We start from the raw sequence: 25,804 nt of genomic DNA, 5'->3' as shown, positions 1-25,804 counted from the left end.
ATCTTCTTTTCCATCTGGTTTTTCTCCCAAGCCCCCTTCCCTCCTTCGGAGAGCTCAGGATGTTCCCTAACGTTCAAAAACACAATTTAGTATGAACTAATTCAAGTTGATTCAAAAACATCATGGACACCAGTCTTCTTATCACTTAGCTATAAAAATACATACTTCATAGACTATTGGGATTTTTAAAATAAAACCTTTTAGATTCATTTTTTTAAAAAGTATAAACATGAACATAATGACCTACCCTTGTATCTTATAACCCAGCATCAGAAGTACAGTTTCCATTCTAGTTGAGGTCTCCCTGGGATTTCTCTCTGGTCACTTTCCCTTTCCTCGCCCACAGAGGTAGCCACACACCTACATTTGATGCCTGTTTGTCTAACTTTTCAGTTGGCTACAAACTTCTCTGTCTCACAAGTCTTGGTTTGCCTTCTTTGGTATTTCTCTGACTCATTTAAGCTAGTCCTACTTTGAAAAAGCCATGTTGTTTCCTAGATAAAACAAAGCTTAGTAGGATCATAAAAACCTAAATCATCAAAGAGCCACATGTCTTCGTTTTATTTTAAATAGGCCCTGTGTGTGTGTGTGTGTGTGTGTGTGTGTGTGTGTGTGTGTTTGAGGGCACCTCAGAAGGCAGGCAGAACCATAAGTTAAAAAGAAAATGTTACAATTTCCCACCAGCCCATTTTGTTCTGTACGTTTTCCAGGAATTAGATATACAGCAGAGCCTGCAGCAAAAACTTGAACAGCTCATTCCGGCTGTTTTCCATGATCCGTGGTGGTTAGGTGGAAGGGATTGTAGACCCACAGTGCTGATGGAAGCCTCATGCTTAGTGGTTTAGTGAGCTAGAATACAACATGGTCTAGTTAATCCAACTATAATTAGTTAATTAGATTAAGTAGATGAAGCTAATAAATGAGTTTTCCATTAATAAATACCATTAGTTTAATTTAAACATACTAATGGTATTTACTAGTCAAAGACACCCGGGAGTCCTTATCCATAAAATGTTTTAGCAGGAGTTACCTGGTCTGTCTAGATTGCTTACTGTAAATAAGCCTGAAATTTATGGATTTATGGGACATGGCTGGCTAGCTGGCTGGGGAAAGGGGTGGGAGTGTGGCCTTGTAGGCTGTGTCATTAACGGCATGTTTCAAAATCAAGATTTTGAGTCTTGTTTCTGCATCTATTACGCAAAAACCCAAACTTGGGAGTTATTCCAAACTGAAACTCAGCCTGATGTGTTCTGATTGCTATGATAGGCCTTCCTTAATCCCTCTTGCAAGATGAATGGGCTACCTATAGTGTTTTTTTCTGTTTGTTTTTTAGTTATAAGTGATTTAATGGAATCAGGTCGTAGGGGAACTCATTGCCATCACGATAGGATGCCAACCAAGGCTTTGGGACTCTGATTTTGGACTAAGTAGGGTCTGTATTGCTTTACATAGCCATCCAATGGAGAGATTACGGCACTGCCTCTAATAGAAGACAAAGACAGAAGTACAAACTAGGCTAAGTCCCCTTATTGAAAGAGGCTGCAAATTGCCAGCCTGAAGATGCAGTCAATCTATAGATGCATTCTGCTTAACCCACATTATTTGATGATATTTCTGAATTTAAATGCTGTAAGATATGACATCTGTTTTCTGATTTGCCCCATTCCCCACCACTCCCTAATGTTACATGAACTTGAAGTGTTTATATTATCTTCTTGGGTTCTTCTTCAAAAACAAACATATTAAAGTTAGCAGAGGAATTAGTTTAATTTCTAATTAAAATAATTTAATTTTATGAAATATAATATGTAATTATAATAAATAATTTGATTTTTAATAAAATACTTTAATCTTCAGGCAGACTGGGAACTTCAAAAGTCAGAAGCCAAGCAAATCCTGTTTCATTTCAAAATGAATGAAAACGGCCCTTAAGTAAAATGACTGTTGGAAAAACATGACATCTATTTGGCTTTGACTTGAAACTATGTCTCCCTGTGAAGTCTGCAAGATCAGGTTTCAAAACTCTCCTGCACCTTCTTCCCTCTTGCTTGGATGGGAGACACCTGTTATCTCACCAGGTCCGGAGGATGGGACTTCAGGCTCTCTGTTTTACAGGACAAGTCAAACAGTGTTCAACGGACAAAGTCCAGAGGTTACACTTAGAAATGGTAAAAGTGTGCAGCCTTCCCAAGAAATCGCTTCCTGCAGGAGGAACAGACACACCCCAGCTGGGGCTCACCTTGGGAATGATGCTCCTGTCCCCTGGCCCTGGGGACCGGCTGCCGTTGCTGCTCCAGCCAGCATCCTGAATGATGTCAGGACCCTGCAGTCGAACTTGGCGGGACACGACGAGGTGGACACGCCTTTCACTGGCCTGGGAGAGGAGACATAGACATTAGCCACTCTCAGAGCTTCCAGCCAACACATCTGGCACCAGGGCCTTACTGAGATGCGAGTCAGAGTCTACTTTTACAGGAAAAAAATGGTGTCTTGTATTTCTCACAGCAGTCCCCGTTTCGTAATTTGGCAAGAACATGAGAATTATTTCCTGTGTCTTTACATCAGGGAGTGAAATCCATTTCAAGGGGAAAAATTAGGAAAGGTCTGACTTAGGCAACAGACCTCATCAAACATTGTTATTTTTAAGGCACGGCTCGTGGGGCACAAGCCACGTCTGCAGGACTTTTCAGATAGTACAGAGTATACAGTGTAAAGTCTAAAACCCAGACCAAAGGCAAATAGTATAGAAAAAGGACCAGAGTTGCGGCAGCCGCTCCACCACCCCCGGAAGAGAAATCCTGCATCTACAGTGCTAGACACGTAGGCATGGGGAAGGATGAACGCTTGAGAGATACAGGGATGACGTCATAGGTTCCAAGGCAGCCTGATTCAAGGCCTTTGCCTTGAACCTTTTTTTTTTTGTGACCATCACTAATTCTGATTTCTCTTCCTCTCTGCTATATACATTGATGTTTGCACAGAACATTCCTTACAGCAAATATATTGCTTACTGGGGAGGTCCACTCCACACCATAAATTTACAAATTGGCTTTCCGCCACAGACGAATGTCACGTCTGTTCAAGAGCATTTCTCATTTTTCCAGAACTACTGACTACTGAAGCAGACAGAGGAGACCTCGGCCCTGTGAAATGTATATCAACCAAGCTCCTTGATGGCCCAGAGTTGATTAGAAAAGGTCCCCAAGGATAAAAATACATTATATGTTTATATGTTTATAAAAAAATAAGAAATAAAGAAAATGCTGGGGGAGGGGGGGTTGGGAGAGGGGAGTGGGGTTACGGACATTGGGGAGGGTATGTGCTATGGTGAGTGCTGTGAAGTGTGTAAACCTGGCGATTCACAGACCTGTACCCCTGGGGATAAAAATACATTATATGTTTATATAAAAAAAGAAATAAATAAAAAATTAAAAGAAAAAGAAAAAGAAAAAAAAAAAGAAAGGTCCCCAAGAAAGACTCGATTTGGGGACAAGGTGGAGAAGAGAGGAGTAAGTTTCTAGGGTTCCTCTCTTCATCGCATCCCCTGACCGCTCACCACAGCAGCAGACATGGTCATTGGCCTGCCTGCCTTTCTTCCTTTACAGGTCTGGCTATCCGACCTCAGAAAAATCAGGTCATGAAGGATGACCTTGTTTTTAAAATCTGAAGCAATCAGAGCCGCACCAGTGAAATCAGATCCCCACGGCTGTCCAACAATAACCAGCCCAGACCTTCACAGATTTGCCTGCTAATATTAGCAAACATTTCTTTTCAGAGCTTTCTTGAAACTTAGGGTTCATGAACTGGGTAGCCATAAATCAGATGACATTTTAAAAACAACCTCTAAGTAGTATTAAGAGTGTCTGCTGGTGGGCGGTGGGCTAGTCGAGTGGACTCGTCTCTGTCACTCTGTAATCACAAAATCCTACTGAACAGGGCCCAGAAAGCAAGTTCTAGTCCTTCACTCATGTTCCTTCACGTAAAGCCCAGTCAGCCCTCTTGCTGGTCTACCCGACCGTCATTTATATACCTTCCCTTGGCTGTTCGCCTATCTTGAATTCCTTAGTGTCTCTTATCACCCACAGAGCTTGCAAAGAACAAAAATGACAGGCTCAGGAAACAATGACGAAGCAAGTGGACATGAAGAACTATGCTATGGGCCAATGAAACTCAATTCTTAGAGCAGTGTTTCGTAATAATGTTTTTTTCTTTATACTGTAAGCCTCACTTATCCTAATGAGGTTATCGCTAGGAACTTTCTTGAAGCAAAAATTACTAAGAGATAAGTGGCAAACACTCCAGTCCAAACTCCCAACTGCTGAGCCCAAATGTGCTCCTTATCTACAGGGAAACTCCGATGTTTTGAAAGATCTCAGCGGAGGGTTTGTCTCTGGCCGGAGAACGGTATCCCATTCACTTGGCTCAGGGGCTGTCACGTGACATAGGCCCCTCGTAAGAACTGAGGAAAATCTGAGACTTCACATCGAATCGGCTTGCCAGACAAAATTCAGAATGCCACGGAGCAGCTTACAAGAGCTGTTTAATTCACATTTTTCAAACACAAATTTCTCACTGGATTTTCAGATGCCGACTTTGGTAGTAAGTTGTTGGCAGGATCAATGCTCCAGTAAATAACCCCGGGTCGGTTTCCTTGGAAAGGAGTTCTCCTCAAGGCTGGGTCTGCACCTCCTAACCAGCCACCTTACTCTGAGGGAACTGCTCTGAGGGAGAGTCTGTGGGATTCACTCTCTTTCCTGGTGTTTGAAGTTGTCAGATGGAAAACAGGCTAATGTGTTTGTGCTGGCTTTAGCCCTCGGGAGCAGCTCGATTCAGTGTTGGGCAACAGCCCTTTGCATCAGCAAGCCTGTCCTTCCTTGGCTGTGAATCTGGTGTGAGAAGGGAGGTGAGGGGGAGACAGATTTTCTATGGCATAGACCATCGTATGTGCTAGAAAGATGGGCGCAGCAGAGCGGTCAGCTTCCACACCACACTCGGAGGAAGAGCCTGCTACAAGACAGGGGTAGGGAAGCCTCTCCCTTGCGTCTCTTGGAACGCTGGATTTGGGCCAAAGGAGTGTTAAACAATTGTGGCTATCTTGAGTAGCAGACGCCGGCTAGAGGACAATCTTTCTGGGGTAAATTTTCCTCTCTTCTCTCCCTTACACATCCTCGGTTTTCGAGGCAAACTCTGGACGTGGTGGTAACCAGATTCGCAGGCCAACTGCTGCGCCTGCTTCGCCTTTCTCTTCCAAGAGCCCAAGCGTTAAATTCCCTCTCTCCTTTCTGTAGGTGAAGGGAAGCGCTTCTGCTGGCCTTCGTGTTCTCCCCTGGGGACCTTAGCTTACTGGGAGTGGTTCTGTCCCCACAGCTGACATGGGCTGCTCTGAGCCAGGCAACGCACCAGGAGCCCCATGGGCATAGCTCCTGTCCTCCGGTGGTCCTACTTCAGGGACCGTCGGGAGCTGTGGAAGAGATATGCGCTACGCATGGTAAGGGTCTCCAGGGTGGAACCAAGTACTCCCAGCCAAAGAAATGGGAAAAATCTAATTATTCAGACAAAACCGAAGGGTGAAAACTGAGTAGCATTGACCATGATAAGGCTTGTCTTTTGGGGTATGGTTTCAGTTCTATTTTTCTCTGTTCTTTTGGGATATGAACACAGCCAATAATATTTATATGACAGGACTAAGCAGAGGCCTCATCTAGATGTAGCCCATTTAAAAAGAACAAAATCCCACCTCTAGTAACTGGAAGGAGGAGTCTGAAAGCGCCGTGCCTGTGCCTATGCCTGGCAAGGCAAGTGACCTGGGGCAGTCTCGGTCACCTTCAGCCTGGGAATGGCTCTTTGCCCTACAAAAGCCACTGTGGCTAATAACAAGTCAGGATACCAGACAGATCAGAAACTTTGCAGAGCAGAGAAATGGAAAACAAAGATGCCACAGCACAAGGCAGGAGAGGCATTTTGCAGAGCTGTACACTGGAACAGAGGGCCTCTTTCTACTAGCCTAGCATCGCATGGGACATGCGATGGTGAACTAGGGCAGACCAAGAGTTGACAGTGCACCTGTACTTGAAGGTGTGGCCTTCCCACCGAGCCCAGGGATCCACTCTCCACTGTGAAGGAGGACTGGTCAAACCACATGCATTATAGCATTTGCTGCTTTAAAAACATATAAATGCATGTGCTTAAATAGTTTTTAACATTCTAAACCTGAAACAGGGAAACTCCAAGCTGGTAGGCATCCAGACTATTGCTCAGAGCAGGAAGACCATAAACACACAACCATTCTAACACCAGTATGGGTCCACAGGCAACCCACGTTTGACTGGGAGGCCTCATTACAAAGACATCTGAGAGCTACAGTTGCATTGACAACAGCTTGTCTTTCCTTAGTGTTCCACCAACAAAGGTTTTAGGGAGCATTTCTTTTAAAAATAATTCACCCTGCATCTACTTTCTCTACTCATTTATTTTCCCAGGATCCCAGAGTCAGACAGTCTAGCTTTGATTTTCAGTGCATATTCGTAGGGACTTTTTTTTTTTTCTATACTGTTCGGGGTTGCCCCATCTTAGCTTCTCTTCCATCAACCACTCAAGTATCTTTGCCAGTTCATCTATCTTGAGCTCACAATGCCCTGGGAAATTGGGGACCACTGGTTCCACATCATTAAAAAGCCACATATATGGAAGAGATGTCAGACATCATCTAATCCAACATTCTCTCTGTAACCCAGGCTTCAGTTTCCCCGCAAAATCCTTGCCATGTTGTCACACAGCTCATGCTTCCATGCCTCTAATGACCGTGAACTCACTCTGTCCCAAGGCATCGTGGGCCATTCTTTGCACTAATTAGAAAGTTTGTCCTTAGGCTGAGCTAAATGTGCCGTTTTCTTGCTTGCCCATTGGCTCCAGTCATACCCCCTTGGGAAGCCCCAAATCAATTTCCATGGGACAATCTTATTTGAAGATAAGGCTCACTGTTCTCCATTAGCTCTTCTCCTTTCCAGGTCAACTATTTCTACTTTCTTTAATATTTCATGTGCTTTCAAGTCATCTCAAAAGCTTGATAAACTCTGGACTCCCTCTAATAAAGTTGAGCAGGGTATGTGTGTACAGGATCGGACCCAATACAGAGGAGTCTCTTTGCTAATGGACCAGCTGTACCCAAGATCTCAGTGATGGGGTTCCCATCTTGCCACATCATACATTCACAGGGGATAAGCTCTGTGAAGCCAAGAGCTCCATAGATGTCGGTCTTTTTTATTAATGTTTAATTAGAAGATGACAGGGAGGCTCCCAGGACCTCACTTAGGGACACCTTTACATCAGCACAGCCTAGCTCTGGGATCATGCATGGTACATAGACCCTACACGGCTGTACGGACCACAGAAGACATCAGAACCATCACCGGGTGATAGACTAGAAAAATACCAGAGTCAGCAGTCATTTGTTGGCCTGGCAACACACCACACAATGAGGTTCAGAGACAAAGTCCTTGCCCTACCCTTCTCTTCCAGCAAGCAAGAGAAACTGAGAAAAATACCTCTCACTGAGCCAAAACTTGGGGGAATCAGAACCCCAGAACAAGCTAACGGTGCATTGTAAGCAGAGAGTTTCTAGAAAATGAGCTTGGAGCAGGCAAACCTGGGGCACACTGATCTGGTCACCATTGAAACATTAGTTCCCAGCATAGCACCTGGCGCATTCTTAAAAGAATTCGAGAATATCGCCTGCTGGAGAGGCAGCAGCTACTTCAGTGAGTGAAGAGCAACCAGAGACCGGCCAAAGGAAAAGGAAACTCAGGAGGCTTTGAGGAAAAGTGGTGAATTGGACCTTAGGATTTGATCAGGGTAGGAAAAGATCAGAGACAGAAATCTGGGCTACTTTCCCTCTTGCCTGTAGCTTCATACTCATCCTTCTGCTCCCAGAAGCACATCTTTTTTTTTTTTAAATTTTATTTATTTATTTGACAGACAGAGATCACAAGTAGGCAGAGAAGTAGGAAGAGAGAGAGGGGGAAGCAGGCTCCCCGCTGAGCAGAGAGCCCGATGTGGGGCTTGATCCCAGGACCCTGGGATCATGATCTGAGCCGAAGGCAGAGGCTTTAATCCACTGAGCCACCCAGGCACCCCAGAAGCACATCTTTTAAGGGCTAAGATGTTAATGATGACAGTCTGATATACACAGGGTCACACAGAGATCAATGACAAGGTTAAAATAAGAATTTAGTTCTGGAATTCTCTTGGCTGCTGATTGCCAAGTTATCAGAATGACTCAAGTCCTTTGCCTCAAACATCGTTTCTTTTAGGGTATCTAGACGCTACTCTTGTGGTTGATTCTGGTCCGTGGTGTTAAAAAAAAAAAAAAAAATGCATGTGCAGGGTTATTTTGAGTTGGAGGAAGGGCAGCAAAGCCTCAAGATTCCTTAATATTAAAAAAAAAATAGATTCCCGAATATTTGCCGTGTGGAACTGTGTATGGGATTCACTCACAAATTTTGAAGCCAAAAAGCTGTACAATTTACCAAGCTAGCTTTATCATGAGTGCATGAAATGTAGAGCCCTGTATAAAAATCACCTGGAAAAAAAAAAATCACCTGGACTTTAAGAATTCAGCTCAAGGAGACGGTTTTTACATTCATGTATTCTTTAGCCTTTGTATTAAACTTATTACGATGCCATGTTTAGAAAATGGGTTTACATGGGAATTTGACTCTGTATTAGCAGCACTGATATGTAAAAAGCACATTGATCTATCAGGTCTTGTTTCACTGGCCATTCTTACTGGCTCCAGGGGACAAAAGTTCTGTCTTTTTTTCAGTTGTGCAGAACTCGCAAGCCGGAATCACGTACTCAGAACACATGTAGGTAATATGAGTCTTTCATTATTTACTTTCTGGCTCTGTCTAGAGGCTGCTCACGTCCTTTTGAAAAGTTTGAAGAGCCTGGTTTTCGGTTGTTCATTGATAAAATAACTTCTCATTTAAATATTAATTCATGCAAAGGAAACAAAACTTCACACCTATGTAAGTATTAATGAAAACTTAGAGGTTATCATCCCCTCTACAAACGACTTTGAATTTTGTTTTTTGGTTTTTTTTTAAGCTTCTGCCTCAAGTCTGGGAGTTGCCTAGAAAAAAAAAGGCACAGGAAGGAGACTCAAATTTGAAATCCTAAATTACTTTCTTCATTTCTTAATTGTCTGTATTTGAACTCCTGAATACATTTGAACTCATGGCCCCAGAATTGCAGAGGAGAACATCTCAGAATAGGCACAGTTTTTTTTTAATTTACTTCATTTTATTATAGTTCATTTATCTTCTGAATTATATGAACATACAATAATATATGAGCTGCACACAGAAAAGATGTAATAAAAGAATAATCCAAGGTTTTCATGCTCATTGGGAGTTCTTTTCCATGTGGATCATTATCTATCATTAATAAAAACTGAACTATCACTCTACACATGAAAATGTATGTTTAGAAGAGTATTACGCCTACCTGGTCCCCCATGCCTTAAGCTGTATCTTTCCTCTCGCAATAGTTTGAAATTTGTAAAGAATAGGCAGTTTTGTCAGCATAAACCATTCCCACACTGGTAAGTGGGCAGAGATGCAATCTTTTTTTTTTTTTTTTAATTGTCTGAGAGAGAGAGAGAGAGAGAGAGGCAGGCAGAGGGAGAGGCAGGCTTCCCAGTGAGCAAGGAGCCCAACACAGGACTCGATCCCAGGACCCTGGGATCATGACCTGAGCCAAAGGCAGATGATTAACCCCTGAGCCACCCAGGTGTCCCTCCAACAAGGATTCTAGACATGGTGGTCAAAAAACTAAGAAATTAGGGGCGCCTGGGTGGCTCAGTGGGTTGAGCCTCTGCCTTCTGCTCAGGTCATGATCCCAGAGTCCTGGGATTGAGCCCCGCATCGGGCTCTCTGCTCAGTAGGCAGCCTGCTTCTCCCTCTCTCTCTCTCTCTGCCTTCCTCTCTGCCTACTTGTGATCTCTCAGTGTCAAATAAATAAATAAATAAAATCTTTTTTAAAAAAATTAAGAAATTGACAATGGAGAAAAATAAAGTTGTGCCAAGTTTATTGGAGTCAATTGCTCCATATTTGAAGCTTCTGTCTCCTTAGGCTTCTCCTCCTAGAGGAGTCCGACTCACTCCTAGGCTATGACACCCGGGACTGCTGAGTAAGTGGGGGTTAGGACTCTACATATGTAAATCGGTCAAATTTAAAACAGTTGTGGCTTCTCTGTAATAACTTTTCCCTGAAATAATGGAGAAGAAGGCAAAAGTGTGGTACTGTGGGAGAAAACATGCCCAGAAGGACATGTTGTCTGGGAATTTCTTTCTAAGGCAAGTATGATTCATGGAGGAGATACACGAAGGCCAGGCAGCCAAGGATTGGTTGGTAACTTGAGTCTCCACGTTTGAAGGGTATTAAATTTAATTCCCCCAGCCTGGTGTGTGTTACAAGTATCACATAAATAAAATCCACTCTTGAGATTGCTTAACTGGATTTTCCCAGCACTCTGCTTTTTCCATTTCTTTCCCAACAAGCTTTGCCCGAGCCTTTAAAAGAATTTCCGCCCCCCTTTTCCCCTGCTTTTAAAGCACATTGGCTTTGTTTAATAAGCAGAAGACTCTTCGGAAGTCCCACTGTTAGGCAAGATTTTACTTCATAAACTGACTTTCTCAGGGACAAAATTTTCCCTCTTCCGTTATTAATCTACAAAAGCAGAATGCCACATGTAATCAAAATTTTTCCAAATGGCATGAGTAAGGGAGTTTTTCTTGTGCCTGTTGCGAAGTAAGTAGTTGGCAGATAAACTCTAGAACGGGAGCCGCATGGACTGACCTAGGGAGGGAGTGGACAAATGGACATGAGAAAGAAAACTGATGATGGCCTAAAAGTCTAGTTCCAAAGTGGGGGTGCGGTGGGGGGCAATCATGCTTAGAGTGCAGTTTGCTCATGATGAGAAAAAGGATTCTGTTCCATGGGTTCATGTTTCCAAAAATGTCTATTTTCTTTTCTCACCATTGACACACACAGGCTAAAACCACCTGCTAAATGCCGACTTCATGGCATCTGAGATCAGGGACAGGAATATATTCCAAGCTCCGCAAGGCCGGGAACCGTGTCAGTCTCGTTTACCTGTGTACGGCACACCTGTCAGCACCTAAAAGGCGCTCAACCAATACGAACCGAACAAATTCAAGAGGAAAAGATGTAGAAATTCCATCTTGGGGACAAATGGCGTGTCAAAGTAGAACTGGTGTTTGTTCTTTGGTAAATAGTGTGATGAAAAATCCCTAAGAGATGGAATTCATGGATAAATGCTATCTTCTGTATATTGACATTTTTATAACTTGACTCAATGTATTCATTCAGTAAATATTTATCGAGTGTCCATTCTTGCCAGGCATTTCTCTAAGTGCTTGAGATATAATACTCTACTGTATTATTCTATACTAGGCCAATTGGTAATAAAGCAATTAGCTGGCAGGAAAAAATAAAGCAGATTAAATAATAGATAGAGAGCTGGGGGGTGAGAGAAGCTATTTTAAGTGGCATTGTCAGCGAAGGCGTCTCTGAGGTGAGAACTGAGGAGACCGGAAGGAAGCGTGGCAGTGAGAAAGACATTTGGAACGCTCTTCCAGTCAGAAGGACAGTGAGAACATCAGCCTTGAGGTGAAAAAGGTCTTGTAATTCTTGAGAAGCAGTAGCAAGAAGGCGATGTGGCTGAGCATGGGAAGACAAGGGTAGGAATACTAGAAATCCTCTACTTTGCTTAAGAAATCAAGCTAGAAAGGTAACTAAAGCCCAAATTACTTTTGGCTCTGAAGGCTACTGTTAAGATTTGGAAATTTTACTCTGAGTGTCTTAGGAAGCATCAGGAAGCTGAACAGAGGAGTGACACAATGGGACTGACTTGGCAATGGCCATCTAACTGCTGTGCAGAGCGCAGAGGTAGAGAATCAGGGTAGAGGCCAGGAGGCCGGGTGGGAGGTCTCCCACAGAGCCCCGGGCCGTCAGTAGCATGGCTGAGGGAGGCCGTGGAGGTAGTGAGAAATGGATTACGATGAGCGCATATTGAAGAGAATAAGAAATTTGGCCCAAATCACTGGGCGAATGGCGCCATTTCTAGATACTGGAAAAGGCTGAGGAAAGAACAGGTTTGACAAGGAGTAGAGGAGGCAGAAGTCAAGGATTTGGTTTTAGACATTAAATTTGAGTTGCCTTTTAAATATCCACGTGGAGATACTAAGTTGGCAGTTGGTCATGTAGGTGTGGTGCTCGGAGAAGGAGTTGAAGCTGGGCATGAGGACTTGGGAATAGACCGCACAAACTCCGGAGGGGAGATGCCTCCGGTAACTCTGACCTTCTTTTCCACCTGCTCCACAGACTATGGCCTCAGGGCCCGTTACTCAGTTAAACATCCACCATTTGAGAATCACCCTGAAAGCAGGACGCCACCAAGAGCCACAGCTTAGGGGCAAGACACCATACGTGCTTCCTCTCCTGGGAGACAGAGGAAGTAGGGTAAGTCCCCTTGCACTCTTTGCCTCAGGCTGTCCACCCCTAAAAGGACAGTATCATACACTTCTTGGTTCTCCCTGAAGAAGAGGGAGAAGATACCGCACCCGTGACAGTGAGAAGAGTTGTCCACACCTGGAAGAACTCCATGGCTGGAACCCAGGGCAGGGAGACTTGTGTGCGCTTAGGCGATCAGGTTCTAGAAAGTAGGCTCTGTGTTCTGATTATCGTCCTCTGTGGAACTTGGTACAAGTTTCAGTCAACCACTGGGCGGACTTGCTGTCTCCTCTTGAAGCACGAACACTTGAGTCACTGAGAGCAAGCTGATGCAACGTGCCAGGTAACTCACAAATGCTTCGTGAGATAAGGCCTCAAATCTGGCCCCTCTCCTATCAGCTCTCTAGCACTTTGAGAGAAATCTAGGAAATCATGTCACTTCCTTGGCCTTGAGGACATCCCATGGCCTTGAGGATAAAGTCTGAACTTAGCATGGCTCGTAAAACTTCCTTCCCAATCCGGCTTTGTCTATGACAGCTTTTTCTTAATATACACCATGCCCCAGGCGTTAATGCTGTTGTCCCTAATCAGCTTTCAGGGAAATGTTCTTTTGTGGCTGTCCCCTTAAAATGGCCCTCCCTGCCTTGTCTACCTAGAGAACTTCTACTGATTCCTTAAAGCCCCAGTCAAGATCTTCTCTGTAAAGAATTCTTAAGCCCAGGCAAGCAAAAACCTCTCCTTCATCTGAAACAACACTGTACTTAATTTCTCCATTAGAATGCTAACACACCATATGGCAATTACTTACAGAAAGTCCATTCACTGTACTAGATTGTGGGCTCCTTTGAGAGAAGAGCCGAGAGGCCATCATTTCTGTGTTTTCTGTACCTGATACATGGCTAGGTGAGCAGCAGAAACTTACCACATCTTGGCTAAATGAAGTGAATAACAAAGACTGTCCTAAGAATAAAGATGGCAGGGGCACCTGCGTGGCTCAGTGGGTTAAGCCACTGCCTTCGGCTCAGGTCATGATCTCAGGGTCCTGGGATCGAGTCCCACATTGGGCTCTCTGCTCAGCGGCAAGCCTGCTTCTCTCTCTCTCTCTCTCTCTCTCTCTACCTGCCTCTCTATCTACTTGTGGTCTCTCTCTGTCAAATAAATAAATAAAATCTTTTTAAAAAAAAAGAATAAAGATGGCAGCTCACTAAACAGCAGAAAAACATGGTGACCCAGCCAAAGGCAACAAGATACATGCTAGGGCTTGAGGATGCTATGCCAGTCAGGAAAGTGAATTAATATGAACTAATGTCAGGCTATTAAGAACATAATTTGTATGCCTCTCTTTTTAGGGGCCTTGTTCTAGATTCATATTTGAGTTCCCATGGGCTTTCCAAGGAGGCTGAACTCAGTCACGGAGACGCGGCTTAGCCTTAGCCAATCCCACAGTGGTCTCTGTCCACAGGATTGGTAGAGGGCACAGCTTCTTATGGGAGTTAGTACATCTGGATGTCTAGGATATGTCCAGAATGCATCCGAATGACCCCTGGGTCTGCAAACAACACACTGGGTATAGGCATGACACAGTCCTGCGGATCTTAAGTGATCTTAACCTGGGCAGGTTGCAGCATAATAACCCTGAGGGTCTACAGGCCGTCAGATTGTATGACAACATTTAGGGAATGTCCATGACCCTGAGACACATCATTTGCTTGAGTAATGCTCTTAGCTGCCCCTTCAATTTTGGCTCCCGGAAAGGGTTAGTAACAGGGCGGGTAGGGCAGGGTAACCAGCATCCCACTCACTCTGGCAGTTTCTAGCCATGATCTTGGCAGTGACCCTGGACTCACCTGGATCAGCTGAGCTGCGCTTTCTGGGCTGCCGTACCGAAGGTCGTGTCCGTTGATGGCTAACACGCGGTCGTTCTCCTCCAGCTGACCGTGTCGGTCTGCCACACCACCGTTCAACACGTTGAAGATGAACACGCCAGGCTCATCCACCCTGCGCACCAGTTTTATTCCAAGCTGCTCCTCGGGGCTGCTTTTGTTGAGAATCACGTGGAAACTGTCATCGCGGGGCCCGTAGGCGTCCAGCGCCTGTCCGCCGCTCCTGCTTTGGAACTTCTGCTCCCGCAGCACAGTGAGACGCAGCACCTGGCACGGCTGCCGCAGGAGGCGCAGCGCGTAGTTGTGAGGCACGTTGCTGATGTCCATCCCGTTGACCTGCGTGGGGTGTGGGGTGGGGGGCACCGGAAGCTAGAGCGGATCAGCCAGCTCCGGCCGCCACAACCCTTCCCAGAAGGCCCAAGCCCACAGCATCAGCAGCACCCTTCCTTAAACACTGCTCTGGTCCGTCACCTCCTCTGTCCCCATCTCCAGGTAACCCCATCTCCCAACATTCCCCCTAGCCCTACATTTTTTGTTACCCGCACCGCCCACGCAGCTCTCCCCGTGGGTGCCGTCTCTCTTCAACCTGTCCCTGCACGGGCCCCCAGATTTATTTCCGCAGTCCCAGCCCCCACTCCTGGTGCTTGCCAAAATCAGTGTTCAGCAGAAAGGGGCGGGGCGGGGAGTAGAAAAAAGGAAGAAAAGGTAGGAAAAGGCAAAAGAAGAAAATGTCCCATTTAAGTTCACATGACTGCATCAAACTGCTGTTGAGATTAGCATCCTTCCAATAGTCCCCAGGTGAGTTTTACTCCCTGGGTCATCCATCCCGCAATTTCCAGGGCCCAGCACAGCGCGTGCACACGTGCGTGTGTGTGCACGTGCGTGTATGTGGTTTTTAAGGCAATTGCTGCCCATGACATCTTTTGCCCATGATCTCAACAAAGGGGAAAAAAAACATTTCTGTATAGTTTCAAACAAACTGGTGTGAATGAGTTTCCAGGCTCTCTTACTGCAAGGCTGGATCCCTTTAGCCTACTTAAAGGTCCTCAAGCTCGGACCGCTCATTTGTGCCTCATTAATTATCTGCGGAGCTGATGCCGCAGGGGGCTTTCTGGTTTTGTTTACCAGCCGGGAGGCTACAGCCCCTAGTGACAGTCACTGCTTCGCAAGAAAGCGATTTCACAGCAACACCATACTCTGCACAGTGTCGAAGGACAGGGGCCCGGTAGAGGAGAGAAAATCTGCTTGGATTTCTCTGGTTGGGTAGGATTTCTTGTACCTGTACTTGCAGCCAATTGCGAAATGCAGCTCGGGGTGAAATTTTAAGAGGTCTTCCTGCAGCCCACCATCCTGAGCTTTTGCCGCCTGCCAAGGAAGGATGGAGGCTCTCGTGCACAGAGCAGCTCACCGCCCTTGTCCATGCCCAGGGGAGCTCACAGCCCTTGTTCTGCTCTGTCACTGATCCTGCGTCTGGTTTCTCCCATCACACCCAGGCCAGGAGAAGGCCAGGGGTGTATGCTAGACAGTCCTAGCAGCCCTTTGCCTGCAAGGGCCACTTGAAGGCCCAAAGAATCAAAATAGCTTATTATGCAACCCTCCTGGGCAGGACAGCTCCTTCCCTCTGGGGGGAAGCCACGCAGAGTGTCACTGAGGCCACCGCGGATGCTCTCTGGAGCTCAACAGGCCCTGCCTTATACTCCATCTTAGAGACCAGTGGGAGTTTCAGGATGGTTAGGACAACTGCTTTAAAGTCTTTCTCCTCTTGTTCCAAAAAAGAATTGCTTTGCCAGAGAAAGAGCATATGATGTGTCAGGAGCCAGCCCCTCAACCACTAAGAAGGAACGGGATGAAGCTCGCCTCTGGGCATCAGACAGGGAACGTAGGGTCAGGGAGGGATTTCTGGTCACACTCGTCACATGTCTGACTTCTGTCTGATCAACAACTCTCCCTTCCTCCTTTCTCTTCTCCTCAGAATTCTGCCCAAATCTCTTTCCTCGCATCCAAGCCTCAGAGGACAGAAATGCCCAAGGTGTGCTGTTCCACCAGCCCGCCTGTCCTGTTATGTCTGTGGCTTGGTGGGAAGAACTTAGGATTACTTTTTGGTTTTTCTCACAGAGGGCCCTTAAACCACTGGACGTTTACTATGGAGGGATGTGTGAATTGGGCTGACTAGGTAAAACACAGAATGTTCCATTAATCTGCTCTGAAAACAACATAAGATCTATGCTCTGGTTTTCTATTATTTTATGTTATTGTTACTTAAAGTAGGAGGAGGGGGTAGAAAGAAGGAGAGAGGAAGAGAAGAAGGAGGAGGAGAGAGGAGAGCGGGGCAGAAGCTGGAGGGGAGATGAGAAAGGAGGGGAGGACAGACAAAATGATACCGAGACAGAAATACTCTTCTACAGAAAGAAGGAGAGACCAGAAGAACAAGACAGACAGAAGGGGGCAAAGACCTATCTTCAATTAAATCACAAGTCTCTGACGAAGAGTCCTCCCACCATAGTAACTATGGAAAGGGACCACTTCCCATTTATTTAGCATTTCCTCCATCCATCTACTGACTGGCTCTGGAGGGGTGTTTATTAAGCCCATTTTCACGGCCCCACAGCGACGGCGTCTACCTTCAGGATGATGTCTCCTGGCAGTAGCCGGCCATCCCTGGCAATCACTCCGTCACGGTAAATGTGCTGGATAATGATGTGGACCAGTGGGGTTTCGCTGCCTCCCACAAGTCTAATGGAGAGGCTTTCGTTAGGATCCACTCGATTGATCTTGACGCTAGTAATTTCACCATCTGGAATCAGGTGATACAACCTTGGAAAGACTAAAATGGACAAAGACAGTATTTACTTAAGACACCCACCCAACGGACATTTCCAGCCATTCTTCTTCTTGCCAAACTTTGACTTCAGCCAAACTAAACTATTCATTGTTCCGCGTACATGTTTTCCATTTTCCTGCCTCTGTGCCAGCATCAGTTTCTCTGCCTGGAATGTTTTTCATTCTAGGCCTAGACCCAATTTTTCCTTTAAGACTTGCATGAAATGATCCCTTTCAATTAAACTCTACCCTGATCCCTCTCTTTCCCTGCTCTGTCTAAACATCTCAATCCCCACCCCCACCCCCCACCACCAAAGATTCCATTGCTCCCAGCACTGAGCCTTCCGTTATCATCCACCGTCGCTTCTGGACTCTGAGATCTTTGAGGACATCATTTCTGACTGTTCTGTGGCTGTGTGCACAGACCACAAGTGTCGGGTCAGCCCAAGCCTCCTGAGGGTAGAGCAGTGAAGGAGAAGGAAGGGTCGTTAAAGAAGAAGACTACAGTTTCGGCACCTCCTTATCGAGAACAAAACAGAACAAACCTGCCCTTCAACCTTCTCAGGCCATTTTGAAGATTTCTCCCTGGAGGTCCCTGCTTTTTCAGGCTTCAGGAATTCCCAGGCCTCTCTCCCAGACACTGCTGTCAATAAAGGGAAGTCACACGGCCTGCTTCGTGACCAAGGAGATGTAGTGGCTTCCAGAAGCTTCTCCCTGATCTGGCCGCATTGCTAACTTCAGAACTCACAGGAGATCCGGGGGTCTAGGTGGGTGTCTCAGACTTTACCTTTTAATTGGAGACTCTTCTTTGCACATTAGCTCGTTCATGGGTCCCTTCCCCACTAGCCCCCACGCCACCCCTGTGCCCACATGCAGAAGAGCTTCCTTAGTTGTGCGGTTTGATAGTGACAGGGGCTGTTGAGTGGCTTTCTGTTACACGCGAGGTGGTTTGAGCTTCGGGTGGGGAAGTGACAGGATTGGCTGGGGTCGCAAAGCAAGACAGCCCTCAGGGCCAGTCACAGCCTGGGACTCCAGGTGACCTGTCATCCTGTCACCTTCCTTGGGTGTCTGTGAAACCAGTGATTCACAAAAGTCCCACAGGGGACTTGCCCTAGACACCTATAAGCCAGCAATGCCGGCTGGAGCCATCTTCTGCCTCAGTCTGAGTAGAAGCATGCAGAAGGAACGCCGTGACAGGCCAGGCAAGCTCCACCTGGTTTGATGGCAACAGCAGCTCCCCGCCCCCGCCTTGCTTGAGTGTGGATGTGGAGGGCGGAGACGCTTTCGTCTTCTGTAGCTGCTGACAGCTGCCTTTGCCCTAAGATTCTCTCTTCATTAAGTCATCTGGGAAGAGGAAAACGGCAGGTCTGGCTCTGCCTAACGCACTCTGTTTGCAAAACCCATGACCTTAGTCCATTTTCCCTAATGAACTATGAGTTCATTAAGAAGGGCTCAACTCTCCAGGAACAATACAGAAAGAATTAAAATTACTTCAAAGTATTGCAGAACATGATAAACAAAGCAATTTAGCAGCCAGAGGAAGCCTGAGCCTTTGCAAATGTGGGTCTTTAACCTCCACTGGGATGTAATTTAACGTCAGCGACTGGCTTTGCTATAAGGCTGTGGGCAGCAGCCTTAATCTGCCAGTTCCTGGTGCGAACAGCACTTGGGTGATTGAGTTCAATTAATGTTTAAACTACTTTGATTGCATTAAGTAGGCCTTCCCATAAGCATTTGTTGGAACACGTCCCTTGACAGGGAATGGTGACTTAAAAAAAAAAATCACTTTGAACAAAGAAATATTTAGACATAATCAAAGCTGCTGGTTCTTGCTTTCCTCCCTCTGCCTGTCTACCCCCTCTCCCACCAATAGATTTATAATAACCATTTGGTTATTTACAATAACCAACCCAAAACTACTCAGGGTGTTTGATTTGAGAGTCTGAAAGGACACACCCAGTTGCATTGGTATGCAATGTTAACTAGAACCATACCAATGAGACCATAGTGACCTTGAAGAGTTAAATTTTGGGGGTGCATTGGGGGCTCTGCCAGTTGGGCACCCCACTTTTGATTTGGGTTGAGGTCGTGATCTCAGGGTTGTGGGATGGAGCCCCGAGACAGGCTCTGTGCTCAGCAGGGAGTTTCCTTGGGATTCTCTCTCTCTTCTTCTCCCTTTTCTCCCAGTGCAACACACACACACACACACACACACACACACACAATCTCTCTCTCTTTCTCTCTCTCAGATAAATAATAAATCTAAAAAACATTTTTTTTTTTCCGCTGCCAAACTTGCACTGGTCTGGAATAAAACAGAGTTGTTCAATATTGGGTCCTCACCGAAGGACCAAGGATAAGATCTTATTTACTGAGTGTTTGTTACGTGCTAGCCAGTTGCATGTGTATTTTTGGGGTTCAGTTCTTAAAAGATTTTATTTATTTGACAGACGGAGATCACAAGTAGGCAGAGAAGCAGGCACAGAGAGAGGAGAAGCAGGCTCAGAGAGAGGAAGAAGCAGGCGCAGAGAGAAGAAGAAGCAGGAGCAGAGAGAGGAGGAAGCAGGCTCCCCACTGAGCAAAGAGCCCAAGGCGGGGCTCGATCCCGGGACCCTGGGATCATTACCTGAGCTGAAGGCAGAGGCTTTAACCCACTGAGCCACCCAGGCATCCCATGGGGTTCAGTTCTTAAAACAACCCTAAAGTAGATTCTTTTTATCTCTGTTTCTTAGAGGACAGAATGCTGGAGCTCAGAGAAGTTAAGTAACCTGGCCAGAGTCACACAGCCAATCAACAGTGGAGCCTCTTTATCCTTGTAAAAAGGATGGATAAGCTATGCCATTGGAGTTCATGGGACCAACCATAGGCTGCTGAAGTAATAAGACTTGGCCATTTTTGAAAGCTTCGTTGCCTCACAAATCCTGAAAAGACCAACATGACCAGCCTTGCCAAGTCTTAACATCTCATCCCATTCTGGAGTCACAGCGTCCTGGAGCATCTGAAGAAATCCATTCTCTCCCACTCTAAGCCACCTGCACATCTAACACAGCGGCCATCTTTCTGGAACATAGCATGGATCCTGCAGTAACACTCTGCAAAAACCTGAATCAAGACTCCCAGATGCTGTCCAGGACCCTTCTAATCTAGCCTTAGCCTCATCTCCCATTACTTTCTAACAGAGTCAAGATCCCAGTGCACAGGTCATAAACCACCCCACAGACACGGGTTACATGGCCTGCTGGGAAGTGATGCTCCTTTCCTTGGGCCTGCCACTGCCATTTATTTGTAGCTTACTCTTCATGGTATCTTATCCTCCTTTAGTCATGAATGAGCCTCTTGAAGCCAGGAACTGGATTTGATCATTTTTATATAAAGTTACAGAGCCTAGGCCAGTAACTTCCACACAGTCATCTCTTACTAAAAAGGTTTCTGGAAGAAACAGGCAAATAAATCTTTTGCAGGCAGAAGCAAACTTTACATGGAGGAGAATTCAGGACCCTTTCATAAGAGGGAGGACTGGCAGAAAGGAAGTTGTAATCCCATGTTCACGGCACATTTAGGGAACAACTGTACGTACCAGATATGACGCTTCACCTTGAGGATCCAGATTCACAAAAGAACATCTGCTCTTACAGAGGCAGTGACAGTAAAAAGTGACACCCGCTATAATAAAGATGCAGGGGCTTCAAGAACACAAAGGAAAGAGGACTGAGGGAGTCAGGGAGGGCTTCTAGGAGGAGGCCAAACCTAGGTGGCTCCTGGAAGGAGGAATGAGAGTGGCAGCTAAAGGGGTGTGGGAGTGAAAGTTGAACAACAGCCTGGAAGGGAGAGAGACAGAGAGACAGTATTCACAGGACCGTAATGAGCTCAGAGTGGTGAGGGCATGTAGTGTGTGTATGTGTGAGCAGAGAAGAGCGGTGACAAGTAAGCAAGGGGGATTTTCTAGGACTGCTCACAGAGTCTCTGAAGGCATGATAAAGACAGTGGTTTGGGATCTACCTCTCAAACCCCTAGGAGGGGAGGGCACTTAACCCAGTGGTTACCACAGTGGGCTCTGGAGCTGGAGAACCTGAGCTAAAGTCCTAGGTCTGTCATTTTCTAGCGGGGTGACTTTGGCCGAGTTACTCTCTGGGTCCCCTTTCTTCAGCTATAAAATGAAAATCATCATCATCCCTATCCCTTAGCATTGTGACATCTAAATGGCTGAGTACAAAAACTACCTGGAACACAAGAAAGCTCCATTTTTTTTAAAGCTATTGTTACTGCCCTGAAGTTCTAACATAAGATAAAAAGATGCAGATGTAGTGAAAAGAAGGGGTCTGTGTACCCCGATGTTCATAGCAGCAATGTCCACAGTCACCAAATTGTGGAAAGAGCTGAGATGCCCTTCAACAGATGAATGGATAAATATGTGGTCCATATACACAATGGAATATTACTCAGCCATCAGAAAGGATCACTACCCAACTTTTGCATCAACATGGACGGGACTGGAAGAGATTATGCTGAGTGAAATAAGTCAAGCAGAGAAAGTCAATTATCATATGGTTTCACTTACTTGTGGAGCATAAGTAACAACATGGAGGACATTAGGAGAAGGAAAGGAAAAGTGAAGGGGGGAAAACTGGAGGGGGAGATGAAGCATGAGAGACTATGGACTCTGAGAAACAAACTGAGGGTTTTGGAGGGGAGGGGGGTGGGGGGATGGGTGATCCTGGTGGTGGGTATTAAGGAGGTCATGTACTGCATGGAGCATTGATGTTATACATAAACAATGAATCATGGAACACTACATCAAAAACTAACAATGTACTGTATGGTGACTAACATAACACAATTAAAAAAAATGGTATTTCCCAGCTGCATTTATAAACACATAGGATCTAAGATTCAACAGAGCCCAGATTCTAGAGCCACATTACTGGAATTCAAAGTCGGGCAAGGTAATTTGGGGCAAAGCTAAGTAATCTCCCTGGGTCTCAATGTTCTTATCTGTAAAAGAGGGATAATAATAGTAGCCACTTCATAGGTTCATTGTGAGCATTAAATAAGTTAATGCATGAGAAGCACACTCAGAACCACACATTACGCATAGTCGTTCGAAGAAAGAAATACCTACATAGCATTTACTGCATGCCAGCCATGTTCTAAATGCTTTTCACTTAATTATTATTATCTCTGTGTTAAGCTAGCACCTGAAGGTCAGGGCTCCACAACCTATTTGCTTAACCTCTGTGGAGAGAGAACAATCATTTCTGCCTTTAGTTACCTGTGTAACAAGTAGGCTGATCAAGGTAAAAAATATTTTATGCCCTTGTGAAGAAAGGTGTCTTAGAAAGTGGATGGTGGTCTGGTTGTCATCACCCTGAGGTCATCCTGGGAGCCCAGCCCATGTCCAGACTCATGGGGAGGTCGCCTACCTTCAGGGGCAGTGGTGTCTTCAGAATCTTCTCTGCCCTGATCAGCTTGGTTGGCAACAGCACTCCCACTCTTTGTCCTTCGAAGGACACTCAAAGCTCGGTTTATTTTTTTGAAAGACCTGCTTCTGATAGTGGATCGCTCAAAGGGCCGTGCTGAGGACAAGAGAAAGAAGAAATAGTAGATACACATTCACAGAAATCCTCTGTATATATACAATATATGTATATACAGTATATACACATATTGTATATACTAGAACACAGGAACAGTGATTACTTCTCAGTGATAGGATGATGAGATTTGCTTCTCTGTTCTGTCTCCATTTTCTACAATGAAATATGTATGGTTTAAAAACTTGCTTTTCTTTTTTGCTGGGCTGGACTGAAGGTAGCAGCACTTTTCTCGAGCAGCATGGATGGGAAGGTGCTGACACTACGGGGTGGTGAATCATCAGGCCCAACTTGGCCCCATCCACCAAGTTCGATTACACATTTTTAATGATCTGAGGTACTTGTGGTTTCATTTCACTTTGCACAATTGGACATTGGATGGCTGCCGAAACTACCAGAATGATTTCCCCTTAAAAAAAAAAAATTTCTAGAACTTTCTACAGTAAATATTCCACAGAGGGCAATCTCAAGGCAAGAAGCCCATTCCCAGACAACCACCCACTTGACTCACCCCTCATTCGGTTGCTCCGGCCAGAGTCCAGTGGACTGTCTGCTGGCTGACCATCCTCCATTGTGGACACGTAGGCAGGGTTGTCTAAGCCAGGCTCATTGGTCACCAAGGAGACGGTGGCAGCTTCGGAGACTTCTGGGGAGAGCGCTGTTGACGTGAGGCTCACACAGCCGTCTGGGCAGCCATCTTGAGAGCGCCTCTTCTTGTCTTTGGTCAGGCCATAGTGGGAAGCACCTTTACAGCTGTAAAAAAAAAAAAAACAGTGGGAGGTCAGAAAAGGCTTTGGCTTTGCTCATTGTTCAGCCCAGCTTCTTCAAGTACTCATGCTTGCTGCACTGGGAACGGGAGTTGTTTGCTCCAAGTCCCGCCCTCCCTCAATCCCACGTAGGTGCTCAATATACACTCACTAACTAAATGATTTAGTGATTCGAGGAAACAATTTTTTTTTAAAAAATTCTTTTTGCATTCTCTTAAAGCACTCTCTACACTGGTCACTGGCATGCAAATTTATACAGTCCTCATGATGTCTATAAGGCTAGAGCTTGAGACAGGCAGTTCTCAACTGTTTGGACTTGGTAACTCCCTCTTGTTGGTGTTTATTTTGACCACAAGAGCCCTTAGTAACACTCGATCCTTTCTTTTGGGTTTGGTTCCCAAAGCACTGAACATAGATACAAAGCTCCTCCCAGATTCCATATTTAACTGTCCATGGAGACAGAATCGCCATCACCACAAAGCCACAGGGGCTACTTAGTGTCGGCATTCTCTAGAGACAAACTTGCAGGCTTCCATGCTTCGCCTCTGGGCTGCCGGCCGGAACCGGGGCTGGGGACTCCTGTGCACCAAAGTCCCATTCATTGTCATGTCTTCTAACATTGGGAAAGTAAAACTATGTTCATGGTCTATAAAAAGAAAACCATAAATTTTTAATAACCATTCACTCTCCATGTTGAGAAGCAGATCCAAGGGCCAGGAGGCCAAGGTATAAGCTGATCTAGGTCCATATTTTGCTGTGACTGTCCGTTTTGTGCCACTGAGAGAGTCATTTCAGCTCTTAGGTAGGGTTTTGGTCAGAAGATGGTGATGAGTTGACGATCTCGTACTGCGGTGAGCAAGTAGCTGCGGATGACCACAGCAGCGCCCACAGTTGTTGTGAAGGCAGAAATCATGGGGGTGATCCCCTTTAACAAATGGCCATTTGCTTATAACAGATGATAATTATTTTTATCAATTCATTATAGAAAATCTTATGGTTCAGTTATTTTAAATAACCCTCTGATAGTCTATTTGGAGAGATGCTTCACATTCTTGAAAGTAAAAGGAATCCAACAGCCATCTACATTTGAAATGCACCCAATTTACATGGTTTGTAGAAACCCAGAGCTGGTGGACAGGATGGTTTATTGTCTGGATAGATTCCTCACTCTGATTGGCCTGTGTAATCTGGGGCAATTTTGTTAACCTGGTTAAACTTCCTAATCCACATATACATTTGGGGCTGCTGTGAGTTCAGGTCGATATTAAGTCAAGATTTTTAGTACCCTGCCGGAGATACAGTAAGTCATCAGGAGACTGTAGTTACTTCTATAATCGATCCATTCTGGGATGCTGGTTTGTTCATACTCTTAACATCTCTGAGATTAGAATGCATGGGTGGTGGAGGGAGTCAGGCAGCTTCTACTGCCAAACTGCTGTCATGATGCAGATTGGCATTATCTGAGCAGGACAAACACAGTCACGAGGGCCATCTTGTAACTTTCATTGAGTTGCGTCCATTCTTGATTCTATGCCATGGAATTTCATTGCCATTCAATGTCTTAGAAAAAGGCTTACATTATGGTTCAGCACTGCAGTGAAAAGTTACTGTATATATTAAAAGCCTCAAAACCAGAGCAGCGGGATGTAAGTTTGAGGTTGATGAAGCGAATATTCATTGTTAGGAGGAGGACAGCAATTTTATATTTTCTTGCAAAGAGACAAGCAAATGCTTTATTTGCTTAGAAAGGAAGATGCCCCCAAGGAGATAAAAAGCAGTGTTATATTTCGTTACTGAGATCATTCAAAAGGACTGGACTATTTCATGCCAAACAATACAACTAGAGGGCAGGAGAGGTCACCAAATTTGTCTGAATGGATTTCAAACCCGTAGGAGTCTGATGCGACCAGTCCACACACTGCAGGGAAATCTTTAAAGGTGTTTTGGAATAATGTAACCAGTGGCAATATTTAAAATGGTTGGCACATAAAATATGTGTTGTATGATCAATGGCATCTTAGATTTGATGAGATGAGATGAGATGAATGATGAGATGTGGTTTTAATATTAGAAAAGGACTTTGATTATACAATCCTATACCCTTGGCTTATAGAAGATGAAAACAGGCCTCCCGTTGTTAATGCTAGTCTTTCCTCACCGAAAGAATTCAAGCTGCTGGCTTGAATTGGTAAGGTTTTACTGTTCTGAT

The 25,804-nt window shown here is 45.3% G+C and overlaps 1 protein-coding gene across 4 annotated transcripts in view; it reads right to left on the bottom strand.

Annotated features, from left to right (window-relative positions):
* Positions 1-25,804, bottom strand: part of LNX1 (ligand of numb-protein X 1) — a 176,251-nt gene that overhangs the window by 13,802 nt on the left and 136,645 nt on the right. For all 4 annotated transcript variants that reach the window (XM_045998320.1, XM_045998321.1, XM_045998319.1 and 1 more), the window contains 5 exons: positions 23,340-23,581; positions 22,658-22,810; positions 17,039-17,241; positions 14,382-14,753; positions 2,240-2,374 (listed from right to left, as the gene is read on the bottom strand). In XM_045998320.1, coding sequence (XP_045854276.1) covers positions 2,240-2,374; positions 14,382-14,753; positions 17,039-17,241; positions 22,658-22,810; positions 23,340-23,581 — 1,105 coding nt within the window. The remainder of the gene's footprint in view (positions 1-2,239; positions 2,375-14,381; positions 14,754-17,038; positions 17,242-22,657; positions 22,811-23,339; positions 23,582-25,804) is intronic.

The sequence above is a fragment of the Meles meles genome, chromosome 2 (assembly GCF_922984935.1).
Source record: "Meles meles chromosome 2, mMelMel3.1 paternal haplotype, whole genome shotgun sequence".
Classification (NCBI taxonomy): Eukaryota; Metazoa; Chordata; class Mammalia; order Carnivora; family Mustelidae; genus Meles; species Meles meles.
The sequence above is the reverse complement of the archived record's forward strand: the minus strand, read 5'-3'. Positions and strand labels throughout refer to the sequence as shown.